The sequence below is a fragment of the Eubalaena glacialis genome, chromosome 10, assembly GCF_028564815.1.
Source record: "Eubalaena glacialis isolate mEubGla1 chromosome 10, mEubGla1.1.hap2.+ XY, whole genome shotgun sequence".
In the NCBI taxonomy this organism is placed as follows: Eukaryota; Metazoa; Chordata; class Mammalia; order Artiodactyla; family Balaenidae; genus Eubalaena; species Eubalaena glacialis.
In genome coordinates, this window is record NC_083725.1 from 70,946,849 (window position 1) to 70,972,664 (window position 25,816).

At 46.3% G+C, this 25,816-nt stretch overlaps 1 protein-coding gene across 1 annotated transcript in view; it reads left to right on the forward strand.

Annotated features, from left to right (window-relative positions):
- The window catches only part of XNDC1N (XRCC1 N-terminal domain containing 1, N-terminal like), a 37,960-nt gene that overhangs the window by 1,642 nt on the left and 10,502 nt on the right, over window positions 1–25,816 (forward strand). The window contains 18 exon segments of the mRNA XM_061202904.1: window positions 2,657–2,830; window positions 5,271–5,420; window positions 6,357–6,504; window positions 7,597–7,775; window positions 11,245–11,330; window positions 11,574–11,746; window positions 13,546–13,618; window positions 15,076–15,203; window positions 15,909–16,021; window positions 16,910–16,951; window positions 16,953–16,979; window positions 18,921–18,988; window positions 18,990–19,287; window positions 19,290–19,631; window positions 21,313–21,534; window positions 22,497–22,586; window positions 22,588–22,656; window positions 23,817–23,997. Of these exon segments, the coding sequence (XP_061058887.1) occupies window positions 2,786–2,830; window positions 5,271–5,420; window positions 6,357–6,504; window positions 7,597–7,775; window positions 11,245–11,330; window positions 11,574–11,746; window positions 13,546–13,618; window positions 15,076–15,203; window positions 15,909–16,021; window positions 16,910–16,951; window positions 16,953–16,979; window positions 18,921–18,988; window positions 18,990–19,287; window positions 19,290–19,631; window positions 21,313–21,534; window positions 22,497–22,586; window positions 22,588–22,656; window positions 23,817–23,997 (2,434 nt within the window). The 5' untranslated portion in view covers window positions 2,657–2,785.

The window sequence follows — 25,816 nt, forward strand, 5'->3', positions numbered from 1 at the left end:
CCTCCCTCTTGAACCTCCCTCCCACCCTCCCTATCCCATCCCTCTAGGTGTGAACCAGTTTTCTGAACACCATTTATTACTTCATCTTTTTCTGGCAAAATCGTGCTCTATCTTACAATCAACTTAACAGGTTGTAAATTCCCATTTATATGAGTCTGTTTCTGGAATCTATTTGCTTGTTTCTATAGGCCATATGTTGAAATACTGTGACTTTGTAATTCTTTTCAGAGTTGGTCTCCACCTCTTTGATCTGTCTTTTTAGAATTGTCTTAGCAATTTGTGGCCCTTTATTGGTTGATGACTTTGTCGTGATTGCCAGCAACTTCTGCTGGAATTCTGATTAGAATTATGTTGACTTAATAAACTACTCTTTTCTTTTTTTTTTTTTAATTTATTTTATTTATTTTTGGCTGCATTGGGTCTTCGTTGCTGCGTGGGCTTTCTCTAGTTGCAGCGAGCGGGGACTACTCTTCGTTGCTGTGCGCAGGCTTCTCACTGCGGTGGCTTCTCTTGTTGTGGAGCACGGGCTCTAGGCGCGCGGGCTTCAGTAGTTGTGGCACACAGGCTCAGTAGTTGTGGCTCGTGGGCTCTAGAGCGCAGGCTCAGTAGTTGTGGTGCATGGGCTTAGTTGCTCCGTGGCATGTGGGATCTTCCCGGACCAGGGCTCGAACCCATGTCCTCTGCATTGGCAGGCGGATTCTTAACCACTGAGCCAGGGAAGCCCCTAAAATACTCTTTTCAATGGCTATTTATTTATGTCTACTGTGTTCCAGCATCTCTCCGAGGTGTGGGAGATGATGAGCATGACAAAAATCCATATCCTCAAAGAGCTCACTACTTAGCGGGGAGACACACAGGGTAAATAAGCTATTGCCAAAAAACACAAGAACAACAGCATATACAAGGGCAGGGAGGTCAGAAAGCACTTAATCCTTGGAGAACAACAAGCAGTTTCATGAAGTCATCTTCATGAAAAAGATTGTGTATGTCTTATTCACCACTACGTAACTTAGTAAAGTGCCTGGTACCTACTAGACACCCCTCCTCCAAATATTAACTAAATGAAATATCCAAGATTGACAGCTTCAGGGTCCCCAAGCCTAGAGTGTAGTTTTGGGGCTGGCTAAGTCAGACATCTGTACGTTAGTTATGAGAGATTGTGGAGTATCTCCAATATCTGGGAGAGAGTAGGAAAAATTGTTGAATGTTCAGTGAGTTCCTATAGTGGGAATAATCAGCTCTAATTCATCTAGAGGCCTAGGAGGTGACTCAGGACTCACCCTGCCATCTTCTCTCTTTGAAGCCTTGGCACCATCTTGAATATAACCTGTGACCTTTAGATGGTGTTCACTCAGATTTTGGTTACTGCTGTCACAGCAGTCTACCTCACTCTGAGCATTCCAAGATGGCTGACCTTTTGGAGCTTAATTTTTATGGTCATTCATTCATGTTCATAAATGTCATTTATGGACATTTGTTAATCTGGAATTCTGTGTTTCTCCCTCTTACACTGAGGATACAGAAATAAATCAAACATGAAACCTGTCCTCAAAGAGCTTACAGTTGGTAAAGGGACAAAAGACGCAAATCATTGTAATACAGAATTGAGAGGATGGAGCTATCACTTGGAGCGCTGAGCAGAGGAGAGGTGACATTTGAGCATCAAAGATGCGTTAGATTTGACAATGGGAGAGGGAAAGAGTATGCCAAGCAGAGGCAATGGCATGAACAAAGTCTTGGAGGTGGGAAAAAATTTTTTTGGCAGGAAGGAGACAAGACCATTATGGCCAGGAGTATATCGGGGGTCATGGACTCATTTTCAGGGACCAAGTGAGTAATAAACATGAGTGAAAAGGGCACAGTATAAATGTTTGGAGAGAGATCCCACCTAAAGACATTCAGACGGCTTTAAAACCCCAAGGAATTGTTGAAACTAGGTGATGGATGCATGAGAGTTCATTATACTAATATATATATGTTTTTGCATATATTTTAAATTTTCCATAAAAAGTTTAGCAAAAGACAAATTCCCACATGAACTTTTAAGATTAAATAAATAAACAAAACAGTGGTGGGTAAAACACATCCTCTGATGAAAGGAATAATAGGAGATGAAGCAGGAAATGGACAGATCTATGTTGTAGATGCTTTGAGGGGCCAAGCTGAATTAATATTTATTAAGTACCTGCCATGTAGCAAGGGATTTTCATATGTCACCAAGCCATTGAAAATTTGCAGTAGAGGAGTAACTTAATGAAAAGCTAATTTAGGAAGATTCATTTTATGGGAAGAAAAAAACCAAGAGACTTGTATCCCATATTTAGTTGAACATGTGTTGCACATCTTTACTATGTGCTGGACTCTAGGGATATAAAGATGAATGATTTAAGGCACAGTTCATGCTCTTGGGAGCTCATCTACATATCAATGCAATATCAACATGTTAATATATTTTTTTCTTGTACTTGCTGCTCTATCACCTTCCAGTTGTTTCGCGTTTGTTGGAATCTCATCAGCTGGTCCAGATCTGCTCCCTGATCACCACCCCACTAGCCCCATCATGGTCATCAGAAATAGTGACTGACTGATGTAAATAACTCCTATTACCAGAGAAAGAGCCACGGCTTGTTTATTTTCCTTTTGTTCTCTTCTTTAGGAGTAACATGAGGATTCCTTCTCTTCTGGAAGCTGACGGGACCAAAACATAGGCAGCGCCAAAGTGGTGACAGAAGAAATCTCAGGAGAAAGCATTTTGCCTTGTACTTGGACAGCTGCTGGGTCCACCATGGCTCCTGTGATGATTAGCCATGTGGTATCATTTTCCTCTCGGGTATATTCATCAGCAGGCATGATTTTTTTCTTGGTGACTGAAAAGATTGAAAAAAAATAGGAGACCTGGCTCCACTTTCAGAAAACTCCCAGTCCAACAGAAGAGACATTGTCCCTTCTTTGGGAGTTCAAAGTCAAAGGAGTGAAACACAGCTCTTGCCTTTAGGTTGTTCCCAGAGCAATGCAGGATGCATAAAAGAAGTGTTCCCAGGAATTAAAGGGAAAGAAGGAAACAACCTCAGGATTCCACCCTTGTTTGGAGGCAGCTGGCAAAGCTATTGGCTCAAAGTCTATACCAGGGACCCCAGAAGGGCAATTTAGTCACTCTGTCATTGAGAGCAGGATACTCAAGGTCATCCGTGACCTATGAGAATAACATCACCACCATCAAAGGTGATCTCGGCCTCCTCCCTAAAAGTCCACTTTCAGGAAATCTCGATTATCCTGGTTAGTGCTAGATGCTGGGCCCTGGGCCCAGGACTGATCCCACCCTTTCCTCCACTGTCATCTCTCTATCCATCTCCCCCTTCTCCCCACACTTCCTCTTCTGTTACCCTAGTCTTTCTCAAGGGGTGCCGTTGACATTTTGGGTAGAAGTCTGCATTTTATAGCAATATCATATGCATGGTGGGATATTTAGCATCCATGGCCTGCAGACCCTAATGGCAACAATGCTTCCTAGTCATTATGACTGTCAAAAACATCCCCACACATCTCAGAAAGACCCTTAGAGAGTCTTTAGGAACTACTATGTCAACTCCTAAGTGAAGTAAAATAAAAATTATTGTTATCCTCCTTACCTACATGGTCAGCCTAAATGGTTTTCTTCATGGACTCGGCCTTATAAAATGCTAGAGGACATTAGCTATCTTCTAATATTGTGGTTTTCAAACTATACTCTTGGGGATCCATTTCCAGAAGTTGAAGGGAGGGGTCACAGGTATGTCTCCAGGCCTCCCAACCTGTGCTTTAACCAGAGCTCTGCTTTTATTTTATTTATTTATTTTTGGCTGCGTCGGATCTTCGTTGCTGTGCACGGGCTTTCTCTAGTTGTGGTGAGCGGGGGCTACTCTTCGTTCGGGTGTGCGGGCTTCTCATTGCGGCGGCTTCTCTTGTTGCGGAGCACAGGCTCTAGGCGCACGGGCTTCAGTAGTTGTGGCTCTTGGGCTCTAGAGCGCAGGCTCAGTAGTTGTGGTGCACGGGCTTCATTGCTTCGCAGCATGTGGGATCTTCCCGGACCAGGGCTTGAACCTGTGTCCCCTGCATTGGCAGGCGGATTCTTAACCACTGCGCCACCAGGGAAGCCCTCTGCTTTTATTTTTGAAAAATTTTTAAATTATTTGATAATAATGTCAGTAATTATTTTCAAAATATTATTGAAAATATTTATTTTTGAAAAAATAAACAATCTTTAGTGTAAGATTTCAGTTAAAAGGAAGGGTTTTACTGCTAAAACAAAAAATAAGATTGAAAACCATGAGTCTAGTCTCCCCCCTTTAATTATGAAGAAATTTAGATCCAGAGCGAGAAAGTAGTTTGCTCAGGGCTTTCCACCAAACAACACCTGACTTTGGGTTGGAACTGGGAATTTTTATCTCAGTTTCGATATTGTTGTCTTTGAACAAATTACTTTCTAACCATCAGTTGTAAAAAATCTTTGCCTTTCTTATCTCATAGGGTTACTTGGAAGATAAATATCTGCGAAAGCACCTTATAAATGAAAAGAAATACAGTCAGCCCTCCAAATGTATGGGTTCCAAATCCCCAGATTCAACCAACCACAAATCAAAAATATTCAAGGGAAAAAAAAATTCCAGAAAGTTCCAAAAGGCAAAACTTGAATTTACCGCATGTTGGCAACTATTTACATAGTGTTTATACCGTATTTACAACTATGCTATATTTACAACATAGCATTTACATTGTAGTAGGTATTATAAGTAATCTAGAGATGATTAAAGTATATTGGAAGATGTGCATAGGTTTTATGCAAATACTAAGCCATTTTATGTAAGAGACTTGAGCATCCACGGATTTTGACATACAGGGGGCTTCTGGAACCAGTCTGGAACCAACCAGTGGTGCTTAAGAGCTCTGAATTCAGACACCTGGGAGTTCCGACTTTGGTTGGTTATTTGGTCTTGTGGCCTTGGGTAAGTTTCTGAACCTAAGCTTCTGTTTGTTGATCTGTTAACTAAGAAGCAATAATAGTAACCACCTAAAGTTGTTATGAGGATTAAATGAGGTAGTGTAGAAATTGAAGGAGAAGTAAACAGTGTCTGTAAATCCCTTGGTATGTGATAGATGGACTCCTGTCTAGTGCCTTTTCTATCACATTAGGATCCTGGAAACGTTTAGGAGTGTAGGGATCCCTCACTCATGGGCATCCTTTTTTCCTTGGGCTCAGTGAGGTTCTTGATTTTCTCCTCTCTCTGACTTAGGATCCCAAATATCCAATGGAGAACTTGCTGAACCCAGCCAGTCAGAGGCGACCTTGGCTCAGCTGCCCTCAGGACAAGAGTGGGCAACTGAAAGTAGAGCTACAGGTGGAGAGGGCAGTGCCCATTGGCTACGTTGATGTGGGTGAGTGAGTTCTCCAGGGCCTAGGAATCTCTGTGGGAGAACACAGGAGTACCATTCCCTTCCAAATGCTACAGCAACATGTCTCAATTCAGTCTTTTTGAGCAGCCTTCATGGAACAAGCCCTACCTGGTGTGAAGGGGAGATGTGGCCCTTGCCCTTGGGGCAGGTATGTGGTGTTGGCAAACCCTATGAATGCCACTCCTTTAATTACACAACATACCTGCCTTGCTTTGATCTGAGTGGTCTTGGTGAAGCCTTAGAACATTAACAAACATAAATAAAAATGTCAACAAATAGAATCTGTATATACCTTTAACTATCAGTGTCAGGGGACTTCCCTGGCAGTCCAGTGGTTAAGACCCCATGCTTCCACTGCAGGGGGCATGGGTTCGATCCCTGGTTGGGGAACTGAGATCCCACATGCCTTGTGGCGCAGCCAGTAAAAAAATAAAATTAAATTTAAAATAAATAAATAGATATCAGTGTCAGGAGGCTGCTTGGGGATGAACTGTGCAGGCTCATCCAGGAAGGCTCCATAGGAGTTTATGTGTTGAGAAGGTTGGCCTTAGAATTCTCTGGAATAGAGAATTGACAAAGACCATTGGTCTCAGCTCCATTAGGACAGAGACATGTCAGGCTCCCTAGCAAGGATTTAAGAGAGACAGAGTTTAGCACTGCCCACCAGAGCCAGAGGACAGGGAAGCAGCGAGTCTCTTGGGTCAGGGGAAGGTTTCTGGCTGGGAGGAACACGGTGAGCCTTCACTTAGTGGGCTGAGGTCTCGTCCCACTTCAGTTACTGGCTCACCGTGTTGCTCGACCTCTCTGGGCTTCCATCTAGCTCTAGAATGGAGGAGTGTCCTCTTCCCACCAATTCCCTTGTGTGCAGTCAGGGGATCCCCTGTCATCCCATCACCCTTAATTTTCTCACAACCTTTTGTCCCCAGGTAACTGTGGACGTGCAAATTGATGTGGGTCGTTCTTCCTGGTCCCTGGACAGACCTTTCGTCACCCTGCTCCCTGCAGCCATGCTAATGTCCCTGGCTGATTCAAAGCAGGGAAAAAACTGCTCAGGGAACCGCATGTTTAAAGATGGTAAGGAGGGCAAAAGCAGGAAGGGGAGAGAGTGATGATGAGAAAGAGAGACGCAGGACTATAGAGGGCTGTACAAGCTGGAAGGTGTATATTGTGGGAGGGAGCCTATGCAGGGGCTTACTTACATCTGTGGGAGGGATAGTGTAGTGAATGAGTGAACCACTGTGTGGTATGTCTGTGTGTGAGTTCCCTGTGATGACAATACATGACGGTTGGTGACATTTATGAGCTATGATTTATATTTACACATAACATGTGATTCAATGAAGCCAGATGTAGAACCCACATTTGTGATTAGTGTGTTTGTATAAATGTGTATAAGTGTGAGAGAAGGATAAATGTTTCTGTAAGTGGGAAGGCTATATGATGGTTATAGTTATGTAGTGTACAGTGTTTCTTGAGTCCTGTTCTATGCAGATCTCTGTGTTCACTGGGCATGGCACAAGAAACATAAGATCTGATTCCTGGCCTCTAGGGACTTACAGTCTAGTAAGGATTTGTCTGAGTTTAAATTGGAGGCATTTGTAATGTTGTGAAAGAGGAGTGATGTGGGATACGAGGTGGGAGAGATGAGGTACTACTAGAGAGTGCTGGGAATTGAAGATGAGAAGGGTTTGTAGTACCAGTATGTGATCCTGTGAGCCATTCTGTAGGGCGTGTAGTGCTGTGAGGGAGGTTGAGATCTCTTGGTCCAGGAAGGGTAGATGTAGCTCAGCTAATCCACTGGGCAAGTGGTCACCCCAAGCCCCAACCTACAGATACCCCCTGTTAAAACCAGATATTGATAAGGTCCCTGGCAAGGTGTAGACTGAGGAAGCACTCACGCTGGGAACAGTGTGGAACCGTGACAGAGGAGTGATGGTAGGAAGGCAAGGCACTGGGTCTGAGAGGGCCGTGACTGGCCTGCGTGGCACTGCCAAACCCTGAGCACCCGGGCCTGGGGGAGGAATGGCCTCCATTCTTCCTTGGGGTGGAGTTTACTCTATGTAGTCCCAGTCCTTTCTTTCCTCTCCTCAGTATTGACCTCGTCATCTCTCCCTCCCATTCATGCGTTTCCTTTCTCCCTCATTTTCTTTCTCTTTTCTCCTTGAGATGACTTCCTGGCTCCAGCCTCAGGTGAGTCATGGGATCGACTTCACCTGACCTGCTCCCAACCCTTCACACATCATCAGTCCTTTGGCCTGGCCTTCCTGTGGGTGTGTTCCTCTCTGGACACCTTAGATGACCCTGTGGTGGGTCCCTCAGCCCCTGTGAGCTCGGGGCTGAGCCAGGTATGTACCATGGTGGAGCAAGGACTTAACATTTTCCCACCCTTTTCAGTTTCTGGTTAGGAAGCTGGTGCTTGATTGAGGGATAGACACACATCCACACACATACATTCAAATACGAACATAAATGGGCTTGCTGCCCTTTCTTACAGGTAGGCGTGAACTCTTCTTCTCTTTCACACATGGAAGAGTCAAGTAAGTGAGCCTTCGATACAGTGTACACAAAGCTGTTGGACCATTTGTTCTGTAGCCCTAATGAAATTCTTTTGGGATTCAAACTTCATCTCCTACTTTATTTCTAGGTTCCTGGGGACTATAGCTTTCATCAGACTTTTCCTTCCAGCACCTGAAAGCCCCAGGGCTCACTTACAGTCCCTCTGTCATTGTTGTCCCCTGGCCCACCTGGCTAGCACAGCCAGCTGCATTCTTAGATATGTGCTCTGCAATTTCATTTGTTCCCCTGCTTTCTCTCCCTGTACAATACACATATCCTCCTAAGAGAAGATGTGTGGGTTTCTGACTGTGTATAGGTATAGATGGATAGGTATCTGGTGAATTGACCTCCTCTTTTCTTAGCCAGTTTTCTAGTTATTTTTTTCTTCTTCCTAAGCCTATTCTGACTCCTCCTGCTTTCTCGTCACTTATGTCTCCATTCATCTTTCCAAGCCAGTACGCTCCACCATAATTCACTCACAAACAAATCTGAAGATGTAGTCACACAAGGCTAGAGTCATAGAGTTCTAGAGATGAAAAAATACTTAGAGATCATCAAGCCCCAAGCACGTCATTTTATATCTCAGATAGGGAAATGTACATATTTTAATTGACACAGTGAGTCAGAGCAGAGTAAGAACCAGCCCTCCTGCCATTACACCACAGCGCTTCCTGTGCACACAGTACATTTTTCAGAAGCTTCAAACATTTGACAGAACCAAAAGAATTTTGATTCCCAAAAGTGAACCTCACAGGTGTCACTTCTGTTGAGGTTACTGAAACAAACAAGAGACCGAGCTTCGGGAAGAGAAAATGGAGTTGGAGCAGAGGAGGAGGAGATGCTTTTGTAGCACAGCCGTGGGAGAGACCCAGAGTGCCGAGACAAAGTAAAGCCTGAGATTTACTCTTAGTCTGAGATTCACTCTTCCGTCATGGGAAGGGCTGAAAATGCAAAAGGATCAAAGGAAGCAGTTCTTCGTGCTTTGCCAGGTTCTGATACTGTCCCAGTGTGTTCTGGAGCTTTGTGGCCCTGGCTGTTCAGTAAAGTGGAAGCTCTGTGAGATTAGGGACCTGTTTGTCTTGTTCCATAGGCATTCCTGGCAGCTAGGACAGTGTTTAGAACAAGTAGGCTTTCTAATATAAATGTTTATTATATAAATGACCTTTAGAGGGGAGTGGTAGATAGGGTCACCATAAAATTTATCATCCAAACTGAGATACTTCGAGAACAAAAAAGAGTGCTATTAATAATTATACCAAGACAACAGACCTAAAGCAGGATGTCCTGGGCAAACTAGGACATTAGGTCTCCTTAATTATAGGCTAAATAAAGGCTTCCTAGAGTCTTTCCATTCTGGCCATCTAAATTACCCTGCACCTTTAGGACCATGGTGGGATCAAGCAGGAAGGAAGTCAGCAACTCCAGAGCCATAATGTCAGGCATTGAACAGCAAGAGCAGAATGACACACATTGCAGGTACCTCACTGAAACCACAGGGAGAGGAGATCCTGAAACATTTCTGCAAGAGAGGATTCATACATGGAAGTGAATTGATGGCACTCAGTTTTATAATTTAAGATGTATAAAATGCCATAGGCTTTTTTCTAATGTGTCGTTCTAATGGTATATTATAGTGAAAGCATAACATAAGGCTTATAACCCTGTGAGGTAAGGTCTTTCATGATCATTGATTTTTCAGTTAGGAAACAGAAGCACAGAGAAATGTAGTGGGTGTCCCATGTCACTGCCAAATAAGCCTTGGACTGGATTTGAACCCAGGCCACCTGACTCCACTTAGCCTGTGCTCAGAAGCTCAATTCCTGATGCTTAGTCTCATTTATAGTTAAGATTAAATAAACCATCTCTACACACCCATCTAGTTATCCTTTCTAGTAGTATTCACTCTGAAATTTATGAGACTAGGTAAAAAAAAAAAAAAAAAAACCCTGGAAAGTTAAATAAAATATTTTAAAATTAATGTTAGGTCCAAGATGAGATTGTAATGGTATATTAGAAAATTGTAAACTGTGAATGTGAATAAAAATACTACTTCTCAAACTTGCAAAATGAGATCAAAGTCATGCTTTACAAGAAAAACATTTACCTATAAAAGAATATGTGAGGGAATTCCCTGGGGGTCCAGTGGTTAGCACTCTGCAGTTTCACTGCCGAAGCCCGGGTTCGATCCCTGGTCGGGGAACTAAGATCCCGCAAGCTGCGCGGTGCGGCCAAAAATAATAATAATAATAATAATAATAAAATAAATAAAAGAATCTGTGATAGAAGCAGAGCTGAAAAATAAAGGAAAAAATTTTAATTTTTTAAATTCAAGGGAAAGAAGGAAATTTGGGAAAATAAAAAAGGAAAAAACCACAGAAAAACTGACACAGATAAATTGAATTTTGACAAAGAATTAAGAAACTGTAGCATACCACATGAATAAAATCTATGTAGAAATGATATAGTGCATGATTATTGCTCACACATTTCTGGAGTTAGAAGCAGAAAGTTTATAAAAATGCCTGTGATAGTTAAAGTGACTGATGCTAGAAAGAGATGTGATATCTATATGCACATCTTTTTATAGATGGCTAGAAGTGGTGGCTAAAATTGGTAGGATTTTAGTTGCAGGTGGACAAAATTGTTCACAAAATAAATCCTACTGGAATTTAAACAATATTATTAAACAATATGAAAAGAGAAAAATGACTAAAATATCCCCAAAAGTTCAAAATAGAACTATTTTTAAACACAAAGAAATATGTATGGGTGTATAATTTGTTTCTCTCACAAAGGTGTATAAGGATGAGTGATTTGAGTTTCATACCTATGTGAATCAATTTTATACATGTACAATTTATATATGTACAAATTTTTTAAAATATGTGTATGTGTGTATAAGTGTGTGTATATATATATATATATATATATATATGCTTTCAAAAATTTGCACATGATATCAGTCCCATAGCCCTGTTTTTCCCAATAGCTTGTGTTCTTTTGTCTCGGGGTCTTCCAGGATCACGACAAAACCCTTAGCATTGGGGAACTAAGTACACAAAATCACCGACTCTCACATCTTAGAGCTGGAAGAGAGTGTACACACACAAGCCAAGGTGCCTCTTACAAGTTATAGCAGATACACTACTCATTAACTAAGCTGAAGTCCTGACTTTGGGAGTATCCCTGGCACTAGGCGGCAGTGTCCCCTGGTGGTGAATGTCTGTACTTTATATTTCTCCGTTTTCTTCTCCTCAGGGCTCTTCTGATGCTCAGAAGTCTGGTCCCAACCCCTGGCTGGCTAATCTTTCCATCTGGAGGACATTCTTCCCAGATCCCCAAACGTACGTAGCTGCCAGAATGGAGATCTCTCTACCACTTCTCAGTTCTTTCTCCTGGAAGAGAAAGGCTACCAAGTCACTCACAGGCACACAGGCCCTGCCTGGGTTCTCCCAATTAATTACATATTCTAGGCCCAACCCCATCTGTATATCAAACTGGCTTTCTTGGTTAGATGCCACTGACCTGGGTGAGCAGAATGGAGTCTGTGTTCTGAATGAAGCCAAGTACTCCCTGTTTCCCTGCAGGACCACCAAGGAAATTTCAGAGCTCAGGAATATCCTGAAGCAGCTGCAGCCAGGGACTTTGGGGTGTTCAGCCTGCCTGGTGCTTTCAGCTTCCCCCAGGGCACCTCCAGCCCGTGTGGTAAGCCCAAAACACAACCATGCAGAACCAGGTCCCGGTCATCAGGACAGCACAGGTGAGGCCCCATGACCTACCTCTGGCTCCTTACTTCCCCCAGCACCCTGCTTCCTCCCTGAATCCATCGTTGCTACACAAGGATGGCTCACAAATGGGACTTCAAATGGGAGAAAAGACAGTTGTCAGTGTCTTGTTACCAGAAGAAAAATCAAATACTGTATAGTAATTGAAAGAGCAAGGAACCAAGAGTCCTTATCTCTTTGGGCCTCAAATCTCTCATCTTCAAAGTGAAAGAATTAAACCAAATAGTATTTAGGCCTCTTGCAGTATTAATGTTCTGTGATCACCTCAGAAGGGCAATTAAGTCGGAGCAGTGGTATGTGGAGCTTATTGGAGAAATAAAGTAGGGGAGTAATGTGGTTTCATCACAGAGGAAGAAAGGATTAAACATTTTGGAGTTCCTACTTTGCACCAGACATTGCCAGGCACTTTTACTAACTTTATCTATTTAATGTTCACAACAAACTCATTTTACAAAAGAATCTGAGGTTCAGAGAGGTTACATACTGAGTCACACAGCTAATAAGTGGCAGAGCCAGGATTTGAACCCCAGAGTTCTTGTCCTTTTCACTATTCTAGACAACAAGAGAGAGGAAACAAGTAGCAATCTCAGTGAAAACCCTTGGTTTCACTCATTGCTTCATTGGGAAAATTTTTTTAAAAGGAGTGGTTTATTTGTCATTTCAAAGAACTGAACGAATTAGTGAAATCATGAGGTATTATTTCATTGCAGAAATAGGGTACATTGGTTATCTATTGTTGTATAACAAACTACCCCAAAACTTAGTGGCTGAAAACAATATTATCTCACAGTTTCTCATGGTTAGGAATCCAGGTGTGACTTAACTGGGTCCTCTGGCTCTGGATCTGTCACAGGCTGCAGTCATCTCAAGGCTCAGCTGGGATGGATCTGCTCCCTAGCTCACTCACATGGTTGTTGGTAGGATTCAGTTCCTCGAGAGCTGTTGGATTGAGGCTTTCCTCAGTTCCTTTGCCGTGAGAGCCTCTCCATAGAGCATCTCATAACATGGCAGCTTGCTTCATCAGAGTGTGCCAGCTAGAGGGCCAGAGAGAGAGTGCTAGCAAGAAAGGGGTCAGTAACCTAATCACAGAAGTGACATCGCATCACTTTTGCCATATTCTGTTCATTAGAAGCAAATTACTAAGTCCTGTCCACACTCAAGGGAGAGGCATGAATATCAGGAGGCAGGAACCAATGGGAGTCATTTCGGAAGCTACCTACCACATAAGGAAGGATGTAGGTTATCATTTTAAAAGACAGAGACTGGGGAGGGAACTAACTAAACTAACCTGTAAGGGGCACCCTACAGGCTGGGTGCTGGAGCTACAAAAGCACCTTAAAATATAGTAAATGCTATACGTAGTGCTTTATAAGTTCTGAATAACTAGACAGATGGTTGTTGCTAGCTTTTGTTACCATTCATTTGACAGATATTAATTGCACGTCTCTATGTGCAAGGCCCTGGGCTAGGTGCCAGGGATACCACAGTAAATAAAATTGCAATGCTCCTACCCTAATGGAGAGATACTCGTCCATGTCACACAAGGAAATCTAAAACTTAAAACTGTGGTAAGTACTTCAAAGGCAAAGCATAACAGGATGACGAGATTTAGATGAGAGAATCCTGCCTCATGGGAATTTTTCATCTAAGACTTGAAGAACGAGAAAGAATTGACCAGGGAAGGGGGATAGAAAGAATATTCTCAAAATAAAGAATATCATATGTGAAGGTCCTTTTGTTAGTGAGCTAGATTTAATGAGCATTTCTCACACAGAGCCCAGACCAGAGGAACAAAACACAGAGAAGGATGTGGGCAGGACGAAGAGGCGGAAAGTGCAAGCCCAAAGGTAAGTAGGTCAACCTGAAAGACCCAGATCACCTCCCCCAACCTACTGCCCTTCTGCACCTGTCCTTCCCCCACTCATGTTTCAGTTATACCAGAGAGCACCCTGGTGCCTGGGTCTTGATCTCATGGTCTGGACCTAGAAGGTAGCAGAGAAAAGATGTCCTTGCCCACATGGTGTCAGGCATGGAGCTAAGCGTGGTCCTGGAGTGAACCAGGATCTAAAGACAAGTACACTGTCTCTCATGGGCTTCATTAAAGTTTAAATCGTTTTCTGCTTCAAAGGACACCATCGAGAAAATAAAAAGACAACCCACAGAATATGGGAGAAAATATTTGCATATCATATATTCAACAAGGGGCTTGTATCTAGAATATATAAGGATCCCTTAGAACTCAATCATAAAAAGATAACCTAATTTTTTAAATGGACAAAGGATCTGAATAGACTTCTCCAAAGAAGATATACACATGGCCCATAAGCACATGAAAAGATGCTCCCTATCATTAACCATCAGAGAAATGCAAATCAAAACCACAGTGATCGCTTCACACCCACTGAGATGGCTGTAATCAAAAAAGACAATAACAAGTATTGACAAAGATGGGAGAAATTGGAACCCCCATATGTTGCTCCTGAGAATGTAAAATGGTGCAGCCAACTTGGTAAACAGTTTGGCAGTTCCTCAAAAAGCTAAACATAGAGTTACCAGATAACCCAGCAATCCCACTCCTAGGAATATACCCCCAAATAATTGCTAACAGATCTTCACACAAAAATGTATAGACAAATGCTCACAGCAGCATTATTCATAATAGCCAAAAAGTGGAAACCACCCAAATGTCCATCAACTGATGAATAAACAAAATGTGTGTATATCTGTGGTGGAATATTATTCAGCCATGAAAAAGGAATGAAGTACTGATGGTACAACATGGATGCACCTTGAAAATATGCTAAGTGAAATAAGTTAGTCACAAAAGACCACATGTTATATGATTCCAGAATAGACAAATCCACAGAGACAGAACGTAGATTCGTGGTTGCCAGAGTATGTGGGGATAGAGGAGTGGGGAGTGACTACGAATGGGTTCAGGGTCTCTTTTGGGGATGATAAAAAATGTTCTGGAATTAGATAGTTGTAGTGGTTACATGACCTTGTGAATATCCTAAAACCATTGAATAATATATTTTAAAAGGATGAATTTTACAGGATATGCATTATGTCTTGATAAAAAAAATAATAAGAATAAACCTGAGGACAGTGATAGCTCTCTTCTCAGATGTTCAAAGGTTAAATGACTTCCCTCAAGTCTGACACATCAAGTGAGCAAACCAGGACCCCAACCCAGGGCTTCTGGCTCCACATCAACTAGTCTACATTTTCACCCTGATTTGAGGCTCCTTCAGCTCTGAGGGCCTCTTGCTAACAGCTGGTCTTTAACTATTCTTTCTCACAGGCCTGTATTCAACTCAAACTCTCGGCCAAAACAGAGGGGGCTAGCAAAGGCAGGCCAAAGAGAACACCAGCGACCCCAGGCCCGAAGCAGTGGTGTCCAGGATAGCGGACAGTGCCCCATTTGTGCAGGTAAGCCGCTCGGGCACAGGGCTGGTTGGGGGAGCACTAGGCATCCCTTGAGGGAGGAATGGGAGATCTGGGAATGCTTCCAGGAAACGTGAACTTGGACACCTGGCCTCTGTCATCTGCAGTTACGTACAAATCTGTATTGAATACCTATTCACATTGTGTCCACCAAGCCGAGGAAGGGACATCGGCCCTGTCCTCGGAGAAACATGAAACACAGCAAAATAAAACACTATCAGAGAGGGCCTAGAATTTCGTTCATAACTTCTTCCTCCATGACCACATTCTGCTTCCTCTCTAAGTCTCAGTTCAAATGGTACTTATTTGCCAAGTCTTCTCTGATCTCAGATAATGTCTCCCAGCTGAGCTCCTGCAGCATTCTGGTTCCCTTGGGCTTAGCACTTCTCACCCTCTGCTTTGTGTCACAGTTACTTGTGGTCCCCTAGACGCCATAGGCCATGAGGATAGGCCTGGGCTTACGCCTCTCAGCTCCTAACACAGTGTCAGGCACATAGTAGACACTCAATAAATGTGTGGTGGATTCATGACTGGATAGTATCTCTCAGGCATAAAATATTCAACCCCAGTAAATTTCCTGCAAAAACAGCTGCATTTTGACAGCAGACATTCCCTTCAGGCCACTTGGGGTGGCCTCCTGCCTGGGAGGAGGCCCAGTTTTCTCACCTCCTTCTCTCCTCTCCCCCTCAGGCTCCTTCAGCATTGTGATGCTTCCCCAGCATGCTGCCACTTGTGGAGAGACCTCCCCACCTCCCCAGGCCTCTCCCTCCTCGTCACCATCTTCATCACCGTCTGTACTATGGGTGTCTTCCCCTGAGAGCTCACCACCCATTTCCTGGATCCAGTGCCCTATCTGCCAGTTGCTGTTCTCAGCAGGAGAAATAGAAGAACATGCCAGCATGTGTGGGGAGGTCCTTCAGGCATGAGCCATGAAGTCCTGTGGTTTTGGCCCCTGCTGCCCTCTGTGACTGAAACTGGGCAGTGGATCTCTTGACAGCTGAGAGGGGCTGATGAGTCCAAGCCGCCCTCTCTCCTCCCCTCCACTCATTCCCTTAGGAGTCTGCCTGAGGTCACCTCTGAGCTCCCCACTCCCAGTTGTCAAGGCTTCTGTCACCATGGCACCCTACTCTCCCAAGGACAGCTCCGTCTTTCTCTTCTTTGGAACTTCTGGGGTAGAATTGGTGATCTCTCGAGGGCTTTGGGACACAGTCCAGAACGTCTTCCCCTCAGTGAGTGGTGTGCATCCTCGTGCCCATTTTCCTGAGAGGAAAACGGAGGCCCAGTGAGAAGAAAAGCACTGCCCAACAGATAAGATCCTGTGGTGTCCTGGGAAGGTGAGAGTGATTTTTGAGCATGAGACTGACCTCCAGCATCCCCTGAGCTGAACTCTCAGAATCCTTTGGGGCTTCCCTCTCTAGGATAATCAGGTAACAGTGTTGCTGTGTGACTTTAAGCAAGTTATTTATCTTGGGCCCAGAGTCAACCCTCAGTAACAGAGAAAAAATCCCATCCTCCTGTTCAGAGTTTTATGGGGATCAGGTGGGCTAATGACTAAGGAATAGGTCTCAGCTTGGCTGTGGAACCTTAGGCAAATCCCAGTCCCCATCAGTACAATGGGGCAGTTGGACCAGGGGGTCACTAAGCTGCCTTCCACCTATGTTTTTCTAAATTGTATTCCCACCTTCTTTGAGCAACTATGTCCTCTCCCCTTTCCCAGATTTCATTGTGTGGCACTTAACACCAGTTCCCATGGTCTCCAGGGTACAGGGCAGAGGGGGAGCAGCTGGTCCTGGCAGAGGGAGGGCCCCAGGCGGGGTTTTGAAAGGGTAGGAAAGAGGAAGTTGGGCACAGTCAGGGGAGCAGACAGAGGAGCAGGAGATCATCCTTCCATCCGTGCCAGTGTAGGTGGATGCGGCCGTGGACCACCTCATGGTAAGAGGCCTTCAGCTCCCCTGCCTTCCCCTATCCTGGTCCCATTTCTGGCTGTGATTAAAACAATAGATTGACCCAGAAGGGCGGCAGGGACATGCTAGCTGCCATGCAGGCGGTGGACATCACCCCGCAGGTGGGAGGAGAGCCATTGGAGGCCCAAGCCTGGGCCCAGAAGAGAAGAGCAGTGAGGATGGGCTGGGGCCTGGTGGGAGAGAGGGACAAGGCAGCAATGAGGTGGGGGGAGAAATGCCGCCCAAAGCAGGAAAGGGCAGAGCTGGCGGGTTGGTGGAGGAGAGCCTGGTGGGATCCTGCTACGAGGCCTGATCAGAGCTTAGGGGCTTGGGAAGAGCCCAGTTCAAAGACCCTCCTGTGTAGACGTGTCTGGACCTGTCCTTCGGGAGGTCTAGGACTTCCCGAGGGAGGAGCAGTTGGGAGAGGATGTCAACAAGATGGAAGCTGGTCTTGGACAGATCTGTGTGCCTGCACGGGGTTAGGCTCCCAGCACAGCCCTGTCCTGCTTCAACCTACTCCTTCTCGGGCTGCCCACGTTTGGAACCCACTGTGTGTGTGGGTTCCTGTGAGGATGGAAGTTGTTCTGAGGGAGGGGCCCCCAGTCAGACCCAGCTCTGGCACTCTCCTAAACTGAGAATCCACACAATAAAATGGTGACTAAAAAAATTCTTTTAATCTTTGATCTTCAAATCTTCAGGAGGTGTGGAGAGTCTATGCCGCGGGCTTTTAAAGATGGAGGAAGTGGCCATAAACTAAGGAATGCAGGGAGTATAGCTCTAGAAGCCGAAAAAGAATACTCCCCTAGAGCCACCCTGCCCTGCCAACACCTTGACGTTAGCCCAATGATGTGATTTAGTTCTGACTTCTAGAACCATAAGAGAATAAATGTTTGTGGTTTTAAGCCACTAAATTTTTTTAAAAAGAAAAAAATGCATTTTTCAACCAAGACCAATTTTCTAAATATTATCATCAACATTTCATACCAGTAAATGGGATATTATTTACTAACAGCTTAACAAAAATATACAAGAAGCTATTATTACGGTATGAAAGGGTATTTCTAAAATGATTGATTCCTGGAAAATACGGAAATGAAATGTATTCCCTACACAGACATAATTGGGGTGGGGGGACATTTGTACTGTCATTATACAAGATGATCACATTATATAAACCATATATACTAGAGTATATAACATTTAATGTGGAATTTAATTTCAGAGTAAAACATAAAAGTGGTAGCATTGTTATTTTCCTTAAAAGAGGGAAAGTATTTACTTACCTACATTCTCATATCCCACATTTGGGGGCTTTTGAAGAAGTAGAGATTCCAGAAATCCCAAAGCTACTACTAATAATTTCTCTTTGAGTTGAGAAGTAGCATGGAAGAGTAATTAGCAATACCACCTCCTCAGCCAGACTGCCTGGCTGCCCACCTCGTCTAAGTGGTTTGGCATGTCTGTATGTCAGCTTCTTCTCCTGTTAAAGAGGGAATGACATCTCCTACCTTACAGGGATATTTAAGAATTGAATGAGTTACTTACTTATGAAGGGTTTTGAAAACTACCTGTACTTAAGCACTACATAAGTGTTACCTAAAACAAAAATGGAAATTTGTGTTATTGTGTGTTTGGGATAGGAAGACTATAATGTTGCCTGGGTATAGAGGGTTAAGGGCTTGAAGGTGTAAGGGTGAGGGAGGCCCCAAAGCAAAGGAGGTTGGAGACTCGGGGTCCCACCCTCTACTCCTTCATCCAGCCTCAGCCTATGTGGACCAAGATCGTGAACAGAAAGCTGAAGTTCCCACCTCCGCTGCTGGGTGCCATTGGACCTGGTGTAGCAGCTGCTGGAGTTGCGGGTTGAGGCCACAGACGGCGGGCCAGGCGGGCCCCTGCAGAATGTGGAGGAGGCTGAGGACTGCTCCTGGAGGGAGGCCCTCAATCTGGCCATCTGCCTGGGCCACAAGGCCATCACTGATGTGCTGTTGGCCAGTGTCAAGTTCGACTTCCGGCAGATCCACGAGGCCCTGCTGGTGGCTGTGGACACAAACCAGCTGGCAGTGGTGCGCCGCCTGCTGGCCTGGCTGGAACGGGAGAAGGGCCGCAAGGTGGACACCAGGTCTGGTCTTTCTCACTGGCCTTCTTTGACTCATCAATCGATGGCCCCCGCTTTGCCCCTGGTGTCACCCCCCTCACCCTGGCCTGCCAGAAGGACCTGTATGAGATCACCCAGCTTCTCATGGACCAGGGCCACACCATCGCCCGGCCCCACCCCGTCTCCTGTGCCTGCCTCGAGTGCAGCAACACATGCTGCTACGATCTGCTCCAGTTCTCCCTGTCCCGCATCAACACCTGCCATGGCATTGCCAGCTGCGCCCACCTCTCACTGGCCAGCGAGGACGCCATGCTGGCTGCCTTCCAGCTCAGCTGCAAGTTCAGGCGCCTTGCCCACAAGGAACCTGAGTTTAAGGTTAGTTTCTGCTCCCTTCCCCTGCCCTCGGTGCCCCGTATCTGTCCTTCTGTCCTTCCACCGGGGCGTGGTTGGGCCTGTGGTGGGTGTTCTGGGAAGAGGGAAACAACAGAAAGATGTTCTCAGGAAACCTCCATTCTGATGGGGAGCTGCAGAATTCCGCCCTGAGGGGGATCTCATTCTAATTGCAGACTGGCTGTCACTCTAGGGGCACCTAGTCTCATGGGGGTGGAACAGACCCTATCCTAGGTGTCTCCTGGGTCTGTCTGAGGGAGGAGAGAGAACATAGATTGGAAGGCAGCTGGACAGACTTAGAGATGACATTCAGTAGAACCTGTCCTTTCTGAATACCTACTGTGTGGTCCCCCCTAGAGCATTGTGTGCTGGGGCCTCATGCTTGTGATCACAGCAGGGAGAGAGAGGGCAGAGAGAGGCGGACAAGACTCCCAGGATGCTCAGCTTCATTCAGGGTCTCTGTGGATGGTACCAGAGGGCTTCTAAGGAGCAGAAAAGAGGTCAGGAAGCTACAGATGTTGTGTGCAGGGCAGACTCCTTGGAAGAAGTGGGATTAATCTTGGCTACACAACCAGGTGGTTTAACACAAGTGAAGAGGAGTAGGGAGGATATTTGAGGTAGGGATTCAGTCCAAGCAAAGACTCTCGGCTAGTAAAAGTAGACGTGGGATGAGTGCAGGAACCCTGTGCAGACAGAATGCGTGAAGGGGAGCCAGGGAGGCCTGGAGGCAGGGACTGGTCAGGGGCTTTGAATTCACCAGTCCAGTTCCATCCATCACTCATCCACTGACATCCCCTCTGTGCCAGACAGACTTGGTCCCCATGGTCAAGATTACCATTAGGTGGGGAAACAAACAAGGATGTTAACAGAGTCCTAGGGCAGGATGCGACCTGTGCCAGACGAGCTCAGGGAAGAGCATGCTGCTTCTCCAGAGTCGTAGAAGGATCAGGGAATGAAGAGCCTCCACTTCACAGGTAGAAGGGAAGAGCAGCCCTTTCCAAAGGACCATCCCTCATCCTCGTAGCAGCCCACAGAAGGAGGCAGCAGGAATTATCATCCCCACTTTCCAGGCAAGGGGGCTGCGGCTTGGATACGGGAAATACCTTACCCAGTGTGACACCACCTGAGGGACCATGCTGGGCCTCAGACCTAGCCTCCTAAAATCCTAGCCCGGATTCTCTCTGGCGTTAGGGCCCCAAGTAAAACTGAGGCTAGGACGGGTAAAGTGGAAACAAGAACTGCCCACTCGTGTCTGCAGCTCCTAAAACTGCCAGCACGGGCTCTCATATAAGGTAGGTGCTCAACAAAAGTAATTCAATGAACCCAAGAAGGCATGAAGAATAGGAGCAGAAGTGGGAAAGGAATAGGGAAGAGGAAGTACAAGGGGTGGACAAAGGTGACGGAGGGGTCTGAGTTGAAATGACTCAGCAATGAGGTAGATGCAGCAACAGAGAAGCAAAGTTGACCCAAGAAGTGCCTTGTTATAGCCAAGAGGACAGGTGGGGTGGAAGGGAAGAAAGGAATAGAGGACTCAGGGTGACACCAGCTGTGGGGAAGTGACAGCCGAGGCAGGACAGAGTCCTGGACCCACTTTCGGGAGGGTGGGGGCTGACCTAATGGGGCTGGGCCCCCAGGGTGGCAAGCACACACGGACTTCTCCCTACAGCCCGAGTACATTGCCCTAGAGTCGCTGAGCCAGGACTACGGCTTTGAACTGCTGGGCATGTGCCGGCACCAGAGCGAGGTCACTGCGGTGCTCAATGACCTGGGCAAGGACAGCAAGACTGAGCCCGAGGCCGAGGGTCTGGGCCAGGCCTTTGAGGAAGGCATCCCCAACCTGGCGAGGCTGCGACTGGCCATCACCTACAACCAGAAGCGGGTCAGCTGGGCCCTACCCACCCCCTCCTCCCCCCGCCCTGCCCTGACCCCCTTGCCCCGCCACCTCTGCATAGTCCCCGCTCCAACCCTAAGCAAGTCCTTTCCCTGCCCTCAGGACCCCGCTTAGATCTTCATTCTGAGCACCCTTCTATCTAGGCCCTTGATCCTGTGGGTCTCCCACCCGCCCTTCTTACCTTCAGTCTAAGTCCCTAACCTCTCCCCAGCCCTTGGAAGTCCCATTACCCACCCAGACCCCACCTTCAGAACAGACTTCTGGGTCTTACCCTCAGCTCAGCCTCTGGCCTGCTGAGTAGGTTTGGTGTGGTCTTTTTCTGTTGTTAGACTTCAGTATCTCACTCTATTCAGCAAGATTAGACTACATCTCTCAGGGCTTAAGTGTCAAGTGATTCCATGGTTCCCCATTGCATTAGATGCCTGCCCCCTAAGCCTAAGATATGCTCTCCTTCTAGCCTCCCCCACCCCTTACTCCTCCCTCTCACCTACCCTAGATATCCTAACCCACCAGGAGCTTAACCAAAAACCTTCCTTCACAATGGCTCCCCAAGACACCAAAGCCCACTTTCCCTGCTCCTCCCTCCTCAAGACCATGCAGGCTGGTGCCTCACATCTCTAAGAAGACAAGGAATCCTGAGGGTTCTGGGACTGGGTACCCAGTTGCACCCACCACTGCCTGACTTAGTTTCAAGAATGCAGGATCTGGGGAGTCCAGGAAAATCTTTGAATTCAACTTCTTCATAGACTAGGAAACCAAGTCCCAAAGAGGGGTGGGGTCTTCCCAAGGTCACATGGCAAGTGGGTTGCCTCTCTTCTGAGCTGACTGGCCTGGGAAGAAAAAAAAAACATGGTTCAATCTCTATGGCAGGGAAGTCAGTGCACCCAACTGGCTCCCCTTCCTCCTCCCTGGCTGGTGGCCACCCCCTCTCCTCACTCCCATCTCTGCTTAGTTCGTAGCACCCCCCCATCTGCCAGCAGGTCCTGTCCTCCATCTGGCGTGGGAACCTGGCTGGCTGGCGTGGAAGCACCACTACCTGGAAGCTCTTTGGTCGCCTTCCTCATCTTCCTCACCACGCCCTTCCTCTGCCTTGGCCACTGGCTGGCGCCCAAGTCCCGGGTACTAAGAATAGAAGTAATGATAACTGTCATTTATTGAGCACTTGTTTTATGCCAGGCCCTGGGCCGGGCACTTTGGGAATGTTCCCATTAGGTAATTTGAGGTGGTCCTGGAAGGTAGGCATTGCACCTGGATTTTACGGTGGAGACACAAGGAACAGAATGCTCTTTTGTCCACAGTAAATAGCAGAGTCAGGATTGAAACTGAGGTCTCTCTGCCTCCAAAGCCTGAGTCCTATATACAGCCCTATAATCTCCTAAAGAGACTCTGCCCCAACCTACAAATTCTTTGGGAGCCCTTGTGGACCCAGATATTTCCATTCCTTCACCCAACAAATATTTCCTTGAGACCCTACTATGACCCAGGCATCGTGCCTGGTGCTGGGGATATAATAAAGAGCAAGCCAGGTACCTGTAAATCAAGTGAGGAATAGGGTGAGCAGTGCTCCAGGAAGCAGGAACAGCATGTCCATCAACGGCCCAGGGAGGGAGAATGCAAACTATTAGAGAGACTGAGAGGAATTCTGTGCAGCTAAAGCATAAGTGCAAATGGCGAGTGGTGGGAAGTAAGCAGGGGCCCGAGTCCCACAGAGCCTTATGCAATGATGGGAGCCACTGGAAGACTGTAATGAGGTGAGAGATCCTATTAGTTTTGTGTTTTAGAAAGCTCTCTCTCCTAGTGGTGTGAAGGATGGATTGGGGGAGGGGCGGGAGTTAGGGAGACTGTCAGAGTGTATGAGAGAGAGGATGTAGAGATGCCTTTAAGCTTCCTGGTCTGGGTGGCCGGGACGTTTTCTAAGACGGGGAAACAGGAGGAAGAGGAGAAGGAACAAGTTTGGGATCAAAAGTGATGAATTTATTTTTAACATGGTTGTGATTGAAGAGCCTGTGGGACCCTCCAGGGAAAGTTACTTTATCTCTGTGATCCTCAGTTCCTTAGCTAAAAAATGGGAATAACGATACCCACCTCATACGGTTGTGAGGGAAAAAATAGATATGAAAGGGGAAGGCCTAATATACAGTACATTCTTGATAAATGTCTGAATAAGTGAGTGATTGAGAGGAGGAGACACGTGGGGGCTGAGCATCCCGGAAGTTATCCAGGGTGGGGAGAGATTTGAACAGGACTCTGAGAGCCCTGCTCTCCTTCCTTCCCCCGAGCTGGGCCGCCTGATGAAGATCCCGGTGCTGAAGTTCCTGCTGCACTCGGCCTCCTATCTGTGGTTCCGCATCTTCCTGCTGGGAGAGTCCCTGGTCATGGAGACGCAGCTGAGTACCTTCCGAGGCCGCAGCCAGAGTGTCTGGGAGACTTCACTACACATGGTTTGGGTTGCAGATACATGTGTGGGGCCTTTTATTTTGTGGCAGACCCCCTTGGGGGTCCCCTCACTTTTCTTCACAGTAAGCACCCCCATGGAGGGGGGCTGCCCCTGTAGATGCTCCCTGAACATATAACCAGACCCCTCCGGGCTCTAGTCCACCAAGGGTTTCCCCTTCACCTCTAATCAGGGGACCTAGCCCTGTGATAGACCCCCTGAGCAAGGACCCCATTCTTCCCCTACCCTGGCATCAGTCGCTACCCATTCTGGATGTTCATATCCTCTCACAAATAAGACACTGGTCCACTGTGTCTGGTGGGAGATTACCTTGGTGTAATGGTAGCCAGCAAGTACACCACCAGGCAATCTATCCCGAAGGTCATGGAACAGAAAGGCTCACAGACCAAATTAAGATGCTTGAATCATACAGTTTATTAAACCCATAAATGGTGTACTTATGATGGCGGTGTTTCGAGGACCAGAGTTGAGGTTTGAGCAGAGGATACAACAGCCGGAAGCAGCCTGGCCCCAACACTTGATTGGTAGGAGAAACACAGGGGCAAGTATGTCTGACCACAGCTGTAGCTTACTAACCATCCTGGTGAACAGCTGTGACTTTTCTTCGCAATTTTTGGGCAGAGGACATGTGAGGCCAGAATGGGTATCACCAGTGGGTAGCTGATTTAAGATCTGATGAATCCTAAGGGCCTTATCTGCCTCGTGTATATTCAGTGTATCATTAATATTTAGTGTCTACCCTAAATATTCTACATATGTTCACACACATATGCTCTACTTGCTTTATTTGTCCAACATGTCACCCGGATAACTAACTTATATATGCTTAATGCATAAGTTCCAGCCATTCCATTGGTGTTCTTTGCTTCTATAGCAGAATTGAGTATTCTCAAACAATTCAGCAAATGCAGTTGACAGTAACCTCCAGAGCTCTACCGAGCATTTGGCTGGTCAGCTCAGCAGCTGGACTGGGGGTCCCTTCCTCATCTGTCTTCCCTTTACTTATCTCTAGCTTAGTTAACAAACTCCCAAGACACCAGTAGACTAAGTCCGCTACTCCACTCTGTACCAAGGCAGTCAGTAAGGCCTGAAAGAATATTTGGCCAAGAAACTCTGGGGAAGAAAACAAGAGCCATGTAAGAGGAAAAGTTTCTCATCCAGTTATTTACTAAACATTATTGACCTGTATTGGGTGCAGATGAAACCGATACAGTTCCTGCCCACGGGGGAGGAAGTCTTAAGAAACAACACTCCTCGTTTCTTCATGCAATAAACACTTGCTGCTGCCCTACTGTGAGTGAAGCCCTGAGAACACACAGATAAACTAAATAGGGTTCCTTCTACACATTCAATGTATATAAATAAACATCCACCCTCTGCTGCTGTGGGAACGGATGCAGTTCTCACTTCGCCCTGCACTGCTTGTCTCCAGGCCCGCGCACGTTCTCTTTCCCCACAGCCCTCTCCCCGTCCATGCTGCCCCTTCACCTGGCGGGCTCCTACTCCTCCGTCAGGTCTCAGCTCAATCATCACTTTCTGGGAGAAGTGAAGCTTTCCCTGGTCCCCAAATCAGGGTGAGGATCTGTTCCTAAACATTCTCACAACAGCCTCTGTTCCCCTGCTTTCCACCTTAGCAGTTACCACACTGGCTTGTAACGACTTGGCTACGTGCCCGCCTCCCTCACTAGATTATGAACCCGGAGAGGCCAGGGACTGTATTTGTCTTATTCACCACAGGATCCCACTGGCACATGGTAGGAGCTTAATCAGTTTTTATTCAATAGTAACTACTGGGCCTTGTTCTGGGCACCGGGGGCAAGGAGG